General features: G+C 37.2%; 3 protein-coding genes across 8 annotated transcripts in view; all 3 read right to left on the reverse strand.

Moving 5' to 3' along the window:
• tanc1b (tetratricopeptide repeat, ankyrin repeat and coiled-coil containing 1b) overlaps positions 1-1903 on the reverse strand; it is a 101051-nt gene extending 99148 nt beyond the window's left edge. For both annotated transcript variants that reach the window (XM_032567965.1, XM_032567964.1), the window contains exon 1: positions 1778-1903. The gene's annotated coding sequence lies outside the window, so the exon portion shown is untranslated. The remainder of the gene's footprint in view (positions 1-1777) is intronic.
• A 4776-nt stretch (positions 1904-6679) lies between these two features.
• Positions 6680-8548, reverse strand: dap1b (death associated protein 1b). Its single transcript, XM_032568618.1, has 4 exons — positions 8382-8548; positions 7484-7565; positions 7293-7359; positions 6680-7180 (listed from the first exon to the last, which is right to left on the reverse strand). The coding sequence occupies exons 1-4, from the start codon at positions 8449-8451 to the stop codon at positions 7064-7066; spliced, it is 336 nt and encodes a 111-aa protein (XP_032424509.1). The 5' UTR covers positions 8452-8548; the 3' UTR covers positions 6680-7063.
• Positions 8549-11426: 2878 nt separating this feature from the next.
• Positions 11427-15643, reverse strand: part of pkp4 (plakophilin 4) — an 86809-nt gene continuing 82592 nt past the window's right edge. For all 5 annotated transcript variants that reach the window (XM_032567069.1, XM_032567071.1, XM_032567067.1 and 2 more), the window contains 4 exons: positions 15434-15551; positions 15200-15340; positions 14422-14486; positions 11427-12447 (listed from right to left, as the gene is read on the reverse strand). In XM_032567069.1, the coding sequence (XP_032422960.1) occupies positions 12202-12447; positions 14422-14486; positions 15200-15340; positions 15434-15551 (570 nt within the window). In that variant the 3' untranslated portion in view covers positions 11427-12201. The remainder of the gene's footprint in view (positions 12448-14421; positions 14487-15199; positions 15341-15433; positions 15552-15643) is intronic.

Below are 15643 nucleotides of genomic sequence, written 5' to 3' on the forward strand. Positions count from 1 at the left end.
ATAACTGTTAATTGCAGCACTAATATTATTATTGCAGCTCTAGTTTTTATTTGAATGAAGCAATCACCATCTAATATCTATGATCTCTATTAAATAGCACACTATTAGTTGATGCTTTGATAGAATTTAAAAGTAGGAAATAACAGAAAAAGTTGCATTTTTTTTGTTATTTTGGTATTTTCCCAAACACATAAAGGCAAAGGGGAAAAACGGTGATTTCAATCACTGGCCAGCTGATTGGAGGATCCCTGCTTTCTTTTAAAATTTGTTCTTATCCTTTGGTACATCTAATAGATTTTCCCTTGTATGAACCCAAGCATAGTGTTTCTTGTTATGACTAACCCTCAGTCAAAACAAGCAAAACCTATGATGCATTCATGAGGCATCATAGACTAGGAGGCTGAAGTCTTTGTAGATGTTCTGCTGTCTGGGTTTTCGACTTCTTTTAGAAGAATATTCAATAAACAATGTATGAAACGTATATTTTTGTTTCAGTGTACAAAGTACCTTACTATCAGTACATTTGCAGTTTTTGCTCCAACTTTTGGATTTGTGATCTTGCAACTGGTTGTACTGTCGGCCTTGTGTTTGCCATTGAAGGTTGCAGTTTAAGGAATTTCTGAATTTCAAAATAGTATTCAATCACAAACAGGGTGGTGATGGAGGGCAGTTCAATTGCAGTTCCACTAAATATGTGATGGTTAAAAATTCATTTACAGAGCAACAGCAACATAAACATGACAATGACACAGAAAATTTATAAGATCAATCAGTGCCAGCTTTTACAACCAAATGACAAACATTAATAGGTGAGAGTGTCATAGTTTGGAGATGCTTTGCTGCAGCAAAATCTACCCAGCTCACCATTAAATATTCACTGTAAACTGTATCAGAGGGGGCATGAGGAAAACTAAATAAACAAATAAATAACAAATTTAAATTAAGCTAAAGCAGAATGGAAACTGTGCAATAGTAATTACTCAAATATGCAAGTTAGTCCAATAGATGACTAAGTGAGATTTAAGAAATGTGATGATTCAAGCCAGAGTCAAAGCCCAGATCTTGATCTTAAGGTGTTGTTGCCATGACTAGAAACCGACTAAACACATCTCCAAGTGGAAATATTTAGGAGGGTAGGTGTCCCCACTCTGACTTGACAAGCTCTTTTGAAAGAGATTTACTTTAGTTGCTTAAGTTCAACTAAACCACTTTATACATATAAACAAAAATATAATTAAGCCTCACTTTGGAAATATGTTTAATAGAAAACTAAATATTTAGAGGTGTGTCCTCACATTTTTCACACTGCTGTATAAACCACACTCGAACTTATCCAGAGGAATTACCTAATTTAAACTGCGTTCGTTAGTAAATAATCCAATTAAAGCACTGCTACTTTGAAGACTTATATGCGCAACGCATTTCTTCATTTTAGCGTCCTGAGTGATGAAACAGCGGTGAAACGCTTTCATTTAGCGCCAGTTTTGGAGTTTGAATGGTGTGTTCGCTGATGTTCAAAGCAAACTCAGCCTCAAAGTTCAGCGAGTTTTATAACTGAAACAAAAAACAACGAGAATCTATAGAAACGAGGCAGAAGTATTTAATTGGAGTTACAGTGAGTCAGCTGTCTGCCCTGCTGCATGGCTCCTCAATGGACATGTCTCGGCATTCCTCCTCCTCCTCACAAACTTCCAGCTAAAACGTGACACATCTCCCCTGAACTCCTCACACACCCTCCCCGCAAACAGTCTGCAAAGTAGCACTTCTAAAGTCTTACCTGGTAAATGTCATGGAGATCACAGTGCTGGAAAAGGAAAAAAAAGTTCTCCCGGTTCTTACAGAGTACTTCCACGCGGACTCAGTCCCAGACCCAGTTTGATTCAGCAAGGTAGACTACGAGCACGCCGGACTCCTCCTTTTCCTACTTTTTCTCCTCCTCTTTTCCCCGGCATGAGGTCATGTGGAGGCAGAGCTCAGTGAACAAAGTCCCCGTCCTCCCTCCTCTCACTGGAAAAGCCTCATGGACATGAAAGGAAGCAGGAGATAAAAGCTGCAGGGTCACAGGAACAGAAATATAGTATATAGTTCACACAAGATTTCCTGAAAAAAAAAGGGGGGTGAAAATTAAACTGTTATTCACTTTCCTGATCCCAAATAAATGCAAGTTGTAATACAATTTTAGCTAAGTTTGTGCGTGGAAAATTTGTTATATTTTGTTTAAAGCTACTCACCATTGTTTCTCTGAAATCAGTCACTTTCTTGATATAGGTAATCATCTAAAAAGCAAGTTATAAAGGTCCGTTTATTTGTTTATTTTATTATTTTGTGAATGTTGTAAAAAGCAATCATAACTCTAGTGACATCACATAAGGCTGCTGATCAGCTTCCTCCTACACACTTGTGTTTTTCTTGCTGTTTTCTCCCCCTTTATTCCCAGTCCATGCCTGTTTTGGTTGTCAGATTTTACTAAGAAAAATGTGGGTATTTGATTTTGTATTTTGAAGTACAACATTTTATAAATATTGTTATACTGCACACCTCAGCTTGTACCTATCATTTACTTTATGTTGCCCGTGAGGTCACTGTCCATATAGTGTCAGGAGATTGTTTTTCAGCATTAGGCACATAATGCAATAAAAATAGTATTTTTTGTTATGAAATCCATATTCAAACTCATGAAAATTTAAATATGTATTTATTCTACTTTTAATTGTTCAGTGAATGGGGCGGGGAAAAAAATAGATGGGACAATGTTTTTAATGTTTGGTGTTCAGAGGAACCACCGCCTCCTACAGTTCCAGTATATAATAGCTGCAGGATGATATGGCTTCAAAGAATTAGAGCAACCAAATTAAAATGTCTGCTTATCCATATTTTACCTTGAAAAACTTTTTAGTCAGTGTAACAGTTTACATTTTACAACCAGAGCTTATCTTTTAAAATAATACCTTCTTTTTCATTACTGGTTTATTATAAAAGTATCACATTACAAAATATACATTGGTGACATCATAAAGGCAAAAAGCAGCTGAAGCAAAAAGCAGAGATCCTCTGAGTATGTTTTGATCGTTTCATTTTCTTTAATGAATGTTTTCAATATCCATTTTTCAACACATATTCTTGTTCAAGCTCTTAGGAATTTTTATTCATGTCATTATTTTTTACGCTTTTGTTTAACCATATTTGTTTTACGATAATAAAAAGTATTTGACAAGATTGACCCTGATGTGAAGTGAAGAAACTGTGCCTTTCACGTGAAACTGTACAATAGCTGTAATCAGTTGCTCATCTTGGAATATGGAAAAATTCTGTTATTCTTTCCCTCCCTCTACAGTTTATATGTGGTTATTAATTTCCATATGAAAAGAACATTTAAATATTATTTTCTACTCATCTGCTTTTGACCAATAAGGATAAAATCAGTTGTATTTCAACCACTTTATGATGAGAGCTTTCAAACAACACAATATACAGTACAATGGACCATTGGAATTTTTTTTAACAAATGTACAGTTTTATGTGTTTTAAACACAATAATAAAACACATTAAATGTGTTGGTGCGCAGATTTCTTCACCAAAAGACTTTTGATGATCACAACAGTGGTAAATATGCACAGAAATCAACCAGATAGAAAAACTGTAACTGGGTTATACAGTTATGGAAAGTGAACAGTTTACGTTCTGCGGACAATTGTCATTTTGTTCAGCTTTTCTATCCAGAGCTGTTCATAATATGGCTTTGGGACTCATCTGAGTCAAGCTTTGACTCAAAGATTTAAGTCTGAAGCCCTGGAACTCAAATATAGCTTCACTTGCATAGGTTCATTTTGTTTCCACAGGCCCCTTAGGTAGCTTGATTTTTGTGTGATCTGTGAACAAGCCAAATAAACAAAAAGCAGAATTTGCTTCTGATTTTTTTCCTTCAGAGTAGTTTTAGAAAAACAACATATTTTGCTAAATGTTGTGGTGAAATCTTTACTTCTTTGAAAAATATATCATAGATCATAGCAAAGAAAATCTGTTAAAAAACAAAAATACCCATGGTTTGCATATGAACAATATCTTCAAACACATCTGTTTTTCATTTATACATTGAAAAAATGTGTAGTCATGCCACAACAAATAAAATATATAATGGTATAGTAATTAATCATGCAATGTATGCTCACATAATATGGGGCCTATATGAATATAAGAATTTACCAGGAAAAAATGGCCCTAGATCAAATTGTGCTTATTTCGACGGGTCATTGGTTGAGAGGCCATGAGTCCATTGTAGGTCAGACAATCATGCACACCGCCCCCCCCCCCCCCCCCCCACACACACACACACACACTCTCACACTATGAAGGGCAACTTACAGAGACCAGTTAATGTACCAGTCACCATTTTGGACTATGTGATGAGCCTATAGTACAGGGAGAACAGGTATGTTTTATGTGAAACCTTTGTATTGCACTGCAGCATAGCTAACTAATGCAGCCCAACTTCTTACATTTACTCTACCCTTTCAAGACTTTCAAGCACACAATAATACAATACAACCTTCCTTAGCGAACACATTGCTTCAGTGTTTGAAAAAAAAATGTATTGCTAACAGTAGTTAGTTTGTCACTGAAGATCTTCCCATTGTTTTTTTAAAAATGGAATATTATAATTTTGGATTAGCTAGTATAGATTCAGTATCTCCGGGTGGATCTGAATCTTTTCAACCAACCTATTCTTTTCTCTCCTGATTGCATTAACAGTTAATGCTCAAATAATAGATCAATACATTGATTATATAAGATAAATGGACTGTAACAGTATGGTCGATTGTCATACCGAGTTTAAGAAAGATGTAAAATTAGCTGTTACTTTTGTGAATGTATATAGGAGTGTTTAAAAAAGAGCATTATTGGCTGAAGTGTGAACAACCAAGGTGTCTCTGTAAATCCACCCATGCTGTTCTGTCCTGGTATATGGTGCCCTCTGGAGGTAATATAATTGTATGCAATTTGAAAGAATGATGGGAATATGTCAGCATCATATTTTTCTCTCTATCATCCCTTGTGACAAAGCTACCACAGGGGGGGGGGTTTCTCTGCCGTGCCGATGTGAGTTCCAGGGCCCCTCATGGGCCCTCACTGGCAGTGAAATGCCCCGTGCCTGCAGGTCAGGGGACCACCGGCTGCTCTGACTCCTCAAACAGACCTGAGGAGGTCTCTCAACTTTGCACACAGATGGCATCAAAGGCGTGTACGAACAGCATGAAGGTCACAGAGGGATCTGATGTCAGCACATTGTGTTCACCAGGCGACTGTTGGGTTTGTTCCCACCAAACAAATGAGCAGATATTGTTTGTGGATCTGTTCACAGAAACAGAAATGAGGCACAGACTTCACAAACACATTTTGGGGTTGTGTTTTGATGAGCTAATGTACTTTCAAACTTACAAGGTTTTAACTAATCCTGTCACATAGAGCTGCAAAAATGAGTGTCGCCAAAAAGAGTCCTACAGGTTTCTTATAAAAGCTTGGAATCAAAACAAAAAGGTATTTTTTTTATTACATTTATTATACAAGAGGTGGGATTACACTACAGATAGGTTTACAATTCATAGCAGAGCCACACAACCATCCACAAACACACTGAATGAGAAGATGCAACCTAACATGCCAAACAGAATATAATTCTTAGAGTTGTAGAACTAATTTTATGGTGTGATTTTTTTTCTTCTGATTTGCCACTAAAAAGTGGTTCTGATGCAAAACTGATAGTCAAATAAATTTTCTTGAATAGAACTGAACATGAAAACAATCAGATAGCAATCAGATTTTGTTGTGGTAAAAATCAGAAACATCATTCTGTATCTCCCCATTTGTTCATGGTCTGTTTAAGACCCTTTCTTTGGGATCTATGCCTCCCACCCCAATACTTCAGAAATGACTTATTTTACTTAGCCTTAACAAAGCAAATGGCTTAAGCGCAAATTCAAAGCATCCTTTTGTATAGCATTTTAAAAATTCCTTAAACTTTACACTCTTTGTCCTTGTAAATCATAAAATTGAATGCTCTGGCTAGCTGTCACATGTCAATATGTTTAAAAGATCAAAACTTCCAAGTCTTGCATTTTTGCCAATCAGTTATTCCATGAGCCTCTGCAACAATAGCTAAACAGTTCTAATCCAAATATTTTTTGCAGATTTCGCATGGAAGGTAAAATCTGAACATATTTTATATCTTTTCTTTGTTTCCGCTTAATTATAGTTAATCCCTAATTTTATATTTAACCAGGAAAGTCCCAGTGATATGAAAAACCTCTTTTTCTTAGATCTGGTCAAGAAATGGCAAAAGTTAACTGTCCTCTCAGATTCCCTCTTGCTAAAACTAAGCTAGCCTGTTAAAAATCTTGTCAGATGTATTGCCCAGGTTTATGAACATAAACAAAGAACTAAACTTCCATTTGACATCAAATATAGTGTTCTCCACTCAGATTACTGGCTTATGCTGAGCTGATCCAGTCATTTCAATTCCAAGTGTTGGAGCAAACATGCACGATACTTGTAGGGTACAGGATTAGATGTACTGTATGCATTTTGTTGTCGGTCCCAGCTTAGAAATTGTATTTTGGCTCCATCTAGTGGTCATCTTGACTCAATGCAAATTGCACACAAAAGACGAAAAAAAAAAAAAAATCAAACTGTGATAGCATATTTATTTATTTTTTTATACAAATCTACAATGCAGAGTTATACATAGAACGCCTATAAACAAAAGAAAAGGCTTTTTAAGCTTCACTACATGCCTCTAATCCATTAATCAATTTACTTTAAACCATTTCCCATGCATTCCCCCACAATAAGTTCTCAAGCAAAACTATGGCATTTTCAAAAAGATAGAAAAAACGCTGATCATCATGATTCTTCTTCAAAAGCTTAGCACAAAAGGAAAGTTGTTTTTCTTCTTAACGGTAAACAGCTTAAATCAGCACCTCACAGAAAACCTGCCATTTTCCCTCAAGAGTTTAACGTTTGACAACAGACTGAACACAATAGACTCTGGGGTATTCTTAGGCAAATTCAAAACTTCCTGGGCTGCTGGATGCAGAAGTTCCGGGGGCAGTGAGACCTTTCCACAGCAGGGCGCACCTTGCTGTGCCTCACGCTCACAGGGGTCTCTGGAAAGTCATGACTCAGCTGTAAAATATCAAGCAGGGGTTTTATAGTTAGCAACTATGGAAATCTAGATGAAGTTAAATTTAATTAAGCAAGCCAAAGAAATAGATTCGTTTTCTCTTTTTTTTTTAACCTTGTCAAGAGTCCCAGTCAGAAGAAGCCCAACTTGTTGCATCCTGTTGGAGGTGGCAAGAGACCGGCTGCACAGGTTTGAAAAAAGAAAAGAAACACAAACAAGATTCACTTAATTAGCCAAGGCTTCTTAATTTAGTCAGGGTGGTGGCGTGTTCAGTGCATTGAGGGTTGTATCTGAGTTTATCAGACCTCTTTGTCTCTTTCTCAGGAGTCCCATGGGCAGATCCATCCTCCAGGGTTTTCTTGGCAACTCGTTTTCCTCCTGCCTTCACTAACGACGATCAAATATAAAAGGGGTGTTTATTTCAAATCTCACTTTATGCATTAGATATATAAATAAATGTAACTTTTTTTAAAATGTGAAAATCTTAAGGTATTCTGCTGCATTACTTGAAAGTTTGAAAGAAAGAATGAGTTTTAAGTCAGTGGGCGGGGCTAAGATGTATACAGAGGAACCAATTGGTTTGCAATAAGGTTTTCGGAAGGTGAGTATTTGACGAGCCCAGAGTCATTTCGAGAAGGACTGTAGCAAATAAAAAAATATGTAGTGAATAATTTGTTTTATCTGAGATGAACTAAATTGTTTTTAGTTAATGGATTTCTGAAGTATTGTGTATTTCAATATTTTTGTGTACTTAAATATTTGCACAGGTTTTATTTTAGCTGCATGTCGTATAAATAAATGAGTAAAGTTATATTTTGGCAGATTTGCCCCTCGATGCATTACTGAGCATTAGAAACTAAGCTGCTCAGTAAACTGATTAACACCTTGTGTGCAAACTGCGCCTGCAGGAGCGGAGTTGTCACGTTTTTACGCGACAAGGCCTGCCTTTAAAAGGAAAAAACATCCGCCAACATCCGGACGCTTTTCAGAAAAACGTCTTGCTGAGAGGTAGACTAATAATAATGCAACCCAACAAACAAGAAAACCAGAAATATTTCAAACCGCAGCAGCAAGGCCGAGCTAGGGTTTGTTTTTCTGCATGACTGTGTATCTGGGTCAAACGGCACAAGAACAAAAACGCTTTGATTAAAACTAAAACAACAAAACAAACACCTATAAAGGTTGATGTGAACACATGTTTACCTGCTGGTGGGTGCCCAGCTTTGAGCAGACGAGCCTCTTTTGCTCCAGATTTGGAGAGTTGTTGCACCATTTTGTGGAAAGTTTCCGCAGCGCAGAGAAGATCCGCAGCAAACTGCTGTGAACGCCCACTCGCTTGTTTTTATGCTCAAACGCGGAGGAGCGACCCGCAGAAACTGCAGGAAACCACAGACACGCCCATCATTTCAAGCTTTCTCTGTCTCCCTCTTTTTAAAAACAAACAGATGTTGAAACTATTTAAGAAGAAATGAAACCAGAAGTAGCTGTTCTCAAACACTCAACCAGTTTGTTCCACTCTTTGTTAATAACGTGTAGTTTTATTTCAAAAGTCGCTTTCCTCTCATCTTAAGTGTTTTTCCTCTCAGTGACATTATGCTCATAGACCACCAAAGTTGTGGCATTTTCTAATGAGCCCATAGAAAAGTAATCTTATTTGGAAAGGTTCCCTTTGTTTATCTTCTGACTTTTCCACACATATAATTAAAATGTCCATTTGACATATTTCAATTAGATCTGAAATCTTATGAAATGGGAGGCAACGTAGTAGTAAGAAATGGCAATTTCACCATTTTTCTGTGGTCTTTTACCCACAAACCAGGTTCAGTTCAAAGCTATTTATATGTGCTGGACTAATATTCTATAAAATAAGAAGTGTGAGTTATTAAATATTTATTGAATTCATGAAGCTAACATGGGGGCTGAATTTGTTCATTGTTGGCATTTAGACGGCAGTGACTTCCAAAATCAAGAACATTCCAACTAAAAGGTTTGACTCAATTTAAAAAAGTGTATTTTATTTGAGTTGTTTTGTTTTCGATTGTAAAGTTATACATAATTTTGAAACTTCTTTTTATTTTACAAGTAAGCACTTGAAACATTTCAGCTTTCACCTTGGTACCCATAAAATCTAGTGGAACCATTTTCTTTAAGTGGTCACCTAATAAGTTTATGGAATTCAACTCAATAGGAATCCGACTGTTTTCTTCTGGTACCAATTTCAATTCCACTTGAGGTCAGTAATGTACATTCACTGTGGCTGCCTAAAAACATGCATAAAAGAAAAAAAAAGGAGGCAGTCCTGGAAAAAAAAAACATCCAGCAATTTTATGAACCACTCAAGTCTGTATTGATTTTTCCTAGAATTTTCTTTGAAACACAGGTTTTGGTCTGTCTAACTTATATTGTTTTCTTCTTTTTTTTATTCAAAAAAGGATGCTTCAGTGTTCACGTGGGGCTTGATCTGATGAAAGACCTTAAACGACAATGTCGTAGTGTATCTCACTTCATTGCATCGATATTAAATCGTATAAGATAAGTTTTATTAGATGTAGTTACATATGAAATTCCTCGCTCATGTCACTCCATTTCTCTGAAGAAGCTAAACTGAAAGCATCAATTGGACATGAGCAAGTTGTTAGAAAGAGACCTGCAAGTGGATAAATTTCTTTTTGGTAGATTACAAATAGAACCTTACGTGTTTTATCATGCAAAGTCATAATTCCCTTCAGCTCACATTTCTTTCAGCCACACCCACACCTTTTCCAGAGCATCTGTCTGCCCTCATTAATCAGGCAGCTGATCAAAAGCAATGCTAAAGAAAGTTCCTCTTCATTTGAAGCAATCTGAAAAAAAAACAACAACAAAAAAACAGCCGATACCAAAGAGCAAATACAAAAAACCCTAAATGGAGAAACGGGGAAAGCTGGTGTAAAAATTTGTATCACCAAAATTTTTATATGGACAAATCCCTGCTTTTGTCAAATAAAGTGAAAAATTTGTTTTCTATTTGCAGTCATGATGAGCTCCAAATGTTTCCCAGGTTCAGTCAATTGCTTTGTTGCCATTGCACAATATGAACATAGATCAGGGGAAGATTAAGAACATTAGACAGGACATGGAAACTAAAACAAGTATGTATATTTCATAGAAAAATACATGAAAAATTTAGATTGTCAGGTAAAAAAAGACAAGAATAAACAGGCATGAAACACATCTAGGGACACATTGTGGTTTTATAGGATAGTTCTTTGAGTCTTTGAAGGAGCACAGTAGCGATTAACATAAAGTGATGCATGTAGAAATAATGAATTTCCAAGTGATGAAGTTAAGGAGAATACACCTTAGTTACACTGCTAAAGTATTTTCCATTAATATGCTCTTTTTTTGCTTGCACAGCTTTTAAATGGTCTTTTTCGAGGAGGTAAATGACAGGTTTGTGTTATTGTAGAAAAGCAACAATCAGATTTTCTAAACATTTTCTATTTTTACTTTCCAGACTTTTAACATGTAAGATGTGTCTTTTGAAGAGAAACTGGCCCAGAGCATCACAGATCCTCTGCCATAACAAAAAATGCTTTCCCACCAATTCACACTAAATCAAGTTGGTTTGTTGCTTTTAAAGCTCAATATTAGCCTCGTCTGACCAAAGAACCCAGCTCCAGTTAAAAGTCTAAACAGTTTAGTAAACTATGTACATTTACATTTGTTATGGTAGAATGGAAACATCCCAAGCAACTGTTAGACATACAATAGGCTTACTGTACATTGGTTGCTATGGAGACTTAATGACCTCAAGATGCCAAGTTTTGCTGCTGAGATTATCTGTCTGAAATAAAATATGAATTAGTGCTTTTAAAGCATCTTTAGCAGGGCTGCACAATATGTCCTACACTGTGCCCATGATGTTAATATTGACATCATGAAGGTATATTTTAAACTTAAAACTTGCAGACATTTTCACCAATAAGCCACCACTCATGAGCATAATCCAGCCTTGTGGTTTAAAAAGCAATGATTTAAGTATATAATTTTTTTAATAATGCCTTTGTACAGGTGTAGGCTCAATGTTGGGTTGGGTTTAGAGTACATAAAGCATCAGGAGCTTGACAGATGGTTCAAAGCCTCCTTCATTCACCCACTCCTGTGCAAACATGAACTGAAACTCTCAGACTGTAGGAGAGCACGGCCCTCAGATCTCTCTGAACACATCCATGCTATTTGTTAGAATAAAGAGAATCACACAACTAGTTTAAAAAACAAAAATGACCTTTTATTTTGTTAACATAGTTGTTACGATGCCATCTTTTTCCACATATCTGTATATTTATATATCTTTAGAACATGGCACAAGTTGTTTAGTCTTTTAACCAGTGCTAATGTGTAAACCAAAGTAATGCTGATTTTTGTCTGTATTTACAATAAAATCAAAGAAATGTACAAGACTCCATTGCATTACACAGTTTCGACATTAAGTACAGATAAACTTTGATCCCTCTGTACAATCTAACATCATTAGTTAATTAGTCTTTTTTAAAATTGTATTTCTTTACAAATGAGTTCATGATCCGTTTTGGCTTCAGCACATACATTTTCCCCCCACATCTTGACTCGTACCGCGGACCCTCGCTAACATGACTCACACCTTCAACCATGCTCTCACACTTATGAGTTCCTTGAAGAAATTAAAGCTAATATCTACACACGACATGACACACGTCTTCTCACGATAGTGTCCTGGACTCTCCCTCGATGTCCCCCCCCTGCCATGATTCCATCTTATTCTTGAAATGAAAAATAATCTTTAAAAACATTCCATGATTTCCCTCTTTGGCACACATCCCGTCTTTCCATCTGCTGAACTCACTTCTCCATACAAGCACCATCCACTTTAAAACAAACACACTCATAAACCCAAGTTCATGAAAGAAGTTTCCTGTGTTGCTCCTTGCCTCTGCTGCAGGGTAAAAGAAGAAATCAGTCTGAAAAAATGTTCTCGGATTGTACAGCAGATCCATCTCCAGACTTATACCCAGGAGTCAGGAGAACCTGGGTACTGTTCTGCCCTGTAGGAAGGCCTCCGTGTGCTAGCATAGTAGTCCACATAGTTAGAGGTGGATTTCAGTCCATGAGGCTGGGAGCTGTAGTCTGCTGTAGGAGGGTAGGTGATGACTTCTTCTAAATACGCATCGTCGTAGCCGTGAGGATGCTGCAAGTACATCCTGTATGTGTCGTAATTCCTTCGACTTGGCTCTTCTGTATAATACACAGGCTGCAAGAAAAGAGGCAGGAAGGCCTTGTGTTAATTCATTCTAAGGATTTGTATTAAGTCAATGTGTTACTGAAGTTTTTCTAAATTCCTTGATTTAATGTAGTTTTCACAGTTAGAAACCCATCACCAAATCTAAGACCACGTTATGGTTTCCAAGAACTCCAAGAACATCTCCAAGGGGATTCTGCTGGCAGCAGACAGGGGAGACTTTACCTCTTGCATTTACTTTTATCTTTACCATTCTTAGAGATCTTTTGGTATTGTGTGAATCAGGTCATGTCATAAATGCCTAATCTTTCCAGAGGAGTTGCTCAAGGCTGTATTCTTGGCCCTAGTGGGTTTTTTTTTTACTTAATGTACATATGCTTGGATAGACTCCAAGGTGTCCATCATAATGACTGTTATCATTTTTATACTGATGATATCCAACTGTTCTGTTCATTAGTGAGGTCTCAGAGTCATAAATTGTTGATGTTGCTGTTAATATTATGGAGATTGATATAGATACCAGCAGCCCACTGGCAAAAATGCTGAGATAAAATACTTGCAGAGTTGCCAGCCCAAAATAGACTTGGTTTGGATGCTTTGGCGTGAAGCCAGAATAGCCTGTCATCACACAACACACACTTCATTGATAAGCTAGCCACAACGATACCGTCACACAAGCTTTGTGCATGCTTAGAACAGTTAAGGAACACAAACACATCATGATGAGTACACTGTGTTTCTGATGTACTTTCTGAAGAACCCACAGGAACCCTGTTTACTTTGTTAATATCATGCTGTGGGCTGGGTCTAATGTGAATGTGACATTGTGCTGGAGTCAGCAGCCTACAGATTATGAAAATGCAAATATTATCTTACTTAAGCATTCTAAAATGCAAGTAAGTTCTTTTTTCATTTTTAAATAGAATAAAGCATTATGGAAGCCAGCATCCTTAAGGAAGTGTGACCACTTACTGTATAGACGTAACTATTACTGGCTGCTTTAGGTTTTGCTTTATATTTATTCATAAAGTAGAAGGAATCTTAATGGACATTCCAACTTATTACACACATAATCTGATACGTACATATACTCTGATATTCAGTTTGATGTGATCTACCAATGTAGGTATTGTCATTTAGATTTGGTAACTTTAGTTTGACTATTTTTAAATTCAATTCAATTCAAAAATACTTTATTGATCCCAAAGAAAACTTGATGGTTTACATTTAATTCTACCACAAGGAATGTTTACAACTCCCGGCTTGGTGCCTTTCTCTCCTTGTCTCTGTTATCTGAATGGGCACACATGGATGTGTCCTGCAGGGACAGCTCCCCGAGACATAGAGAGGACATCCCAATCCCAGCAGTCACATTCACTCTTGCTCACACAATGGCTGATGTGCTGAGTTATTCCCAGCAACGGCAGCAGAATGTGTAGCAGGGTCTTTGTATTTATAAAGTGGTGTAGATGAGCTGGGAAGCTTCACTTTTTTTTTTTTTTTTGCAGTGAGGGTTGCCTTTAATTTACTTTAACTATTTGTTTGTCTTTATATCCCTTCAAACTGTCCACGTAGAATAATACCAATGTTAGTTGGTTTTCACCCAGTAACTAACCCAAAGTTAGTTACTGGGTGAAAATATTTCAGTTAAGTTGATCTCATTTAGCGTTTTCTCCCATACTGATTGTGAATGTGTCAAACTTTGAATGTGGAGATGTCTGATTGAACAAAATAAAATGTTTGAGAGTGAAAAAGCCTCGGCTATGAGTTAGTTATTTTGGCTACAACAAAGGACTGTGAAGTAAAATTAAATATATTTTATGCATCATGCTTGGGTTTTGAACCAAGTTAAAAAGTAAATTAAAAAATAGATGATCTAAACAAAACATAAAACAAGTTTATTCCTTCATATGCGCTTGTATTGTTGCTAAGAATGGAGAGGTTGTGAGGTCTGACCAGACTTCTATGAAGAAATATTGTATTCACCTGTGATCTTCTGGGCTCCTCTCTTGTGGGTGATGAGTAGTAATATGGAGATGGTTTGCCAGACCCTGGAAAAAAATAACAATAAAGTTACTGTTGCTTTGAATAAAATGGAGGAATTTAATACAAAAACACCTCATTTCATATCATAGAAAGAGTCTGCACATCCCCAAAGGGCAAATGTCTGTATTTAGATGGAGTAGGATCAAATGGGCCGTGCTTCGCTGGAGAGTAATACCACCAAATAATGGGGTTGGCCTGTGCTGCACTGTAGTTTACATAACCATTGGGGATGGGCATTTTCATTGGCACTTTATCAAACTGGTGGAATCCAGAAACTCAATTTCCACTTCCCTACCCAGAACATGAACTGACAAAGCTGCAATTTTGTTCGCTTACTCTGCCCACTTCCTGATCCCACCAACCAGTGGAGGCTGGTGAGGGCTGTCGTCTGGATGTTGTATGTCTGGATTGCCCAGACACACAACTCACTGTGACTAGGACCTAATGTGTTAAAAGCACAATAGTGAAGTGCTCGCTTCTAGATAGTAGATTGACTTTAGCGCTATGGGGACAAACAGCTCTGAAGTTAAAGTGACCAATTGTCATAGGGCTGATAGTGGGGAGATAAAAGTGGATCTGCTGGGAGCAGTAGAGAGAATAAAGGAGATAACGAAATGGCCGTGTGGAAATTAGCAAAAAGTGATCTGAAGTATAGAGCAGATAATTCATGACTTAAATTAGATTTCTTTTTAAAGTTCACCATCTTTTAGATAAGTACCTGTATACTGTTTTCTGTGAATACTGCCGTCTCCTTGGTAATTATAAAACTGCATAGTTGACTGAGTTCTCTGATAATCTCTGACTGAGCTTCTGTGCTCTTTGATGCCCAGCATTGCCGGAGATGACGTGGCACTGGCGGCTGTGGAGAGAGAAAAAAATTGCATATTTATTTTCACAGCTCCTGTTTCACTGCTGCTGCCTGGGTGCAGGGTTCGAAGCTACCAGAACGTACCAGGGTGGTTGACAGGAGACATCTGGACGGTGCTGGTGGCGAGGGTGGGCTGGGACTTGAACCTGTCCCGTTCCAGTGTTGACACTGGGGTGATGAAATGGTTTTGGTTCCAGCCGTCCTGTGAGGGGAGAAAGTGGCAGTCAGAGGAGCAAACACAAAATCAAAACCTTTTTATTGGGATTTTATGTAATAAACCAACACAAAGTATTG

The sequence above is a fragment of the Xiphophorus hellerii genome, chromosome 7 (assembly GCF_003331165.1).
Source record: "Xiphophorus hellerii strain 12219 chromosome 7, Xiphophorus_hellerii-4.1, whole genome shotgun sequence".
NCBI lineage: Eukaryota > Metazoa > Chordata > Actinopteri > Cyprinodontiformes > Poeciliidae > Xiphophorus > Xiphophorus hellerii.

Bases quoted from the DNA above. Each gene is read 5' to 3' on its own strand.
- dap1b (XM_032568618.1), bottom strand. From the start codon at position 8,451: ATGGTGCAACAACTCTCCAAATCTGGAGCAAAAGAGGCTCGTCTGCTC. The intron at 7,566-8,381 runs GTAAACATGTGT...GATCGTCGTTAG, and splicing joins AGCTGGGCACCCACCAGCAG to TGAAGGCAGGAGGAAAACGA. The intron at 7,181-7,292 runs GTTAAAAAAAAA...GATATTTTACAG, and splicing joins TGACTGGGACTCTTGACAAG to CTGAGTCATGACTTTCCAGA.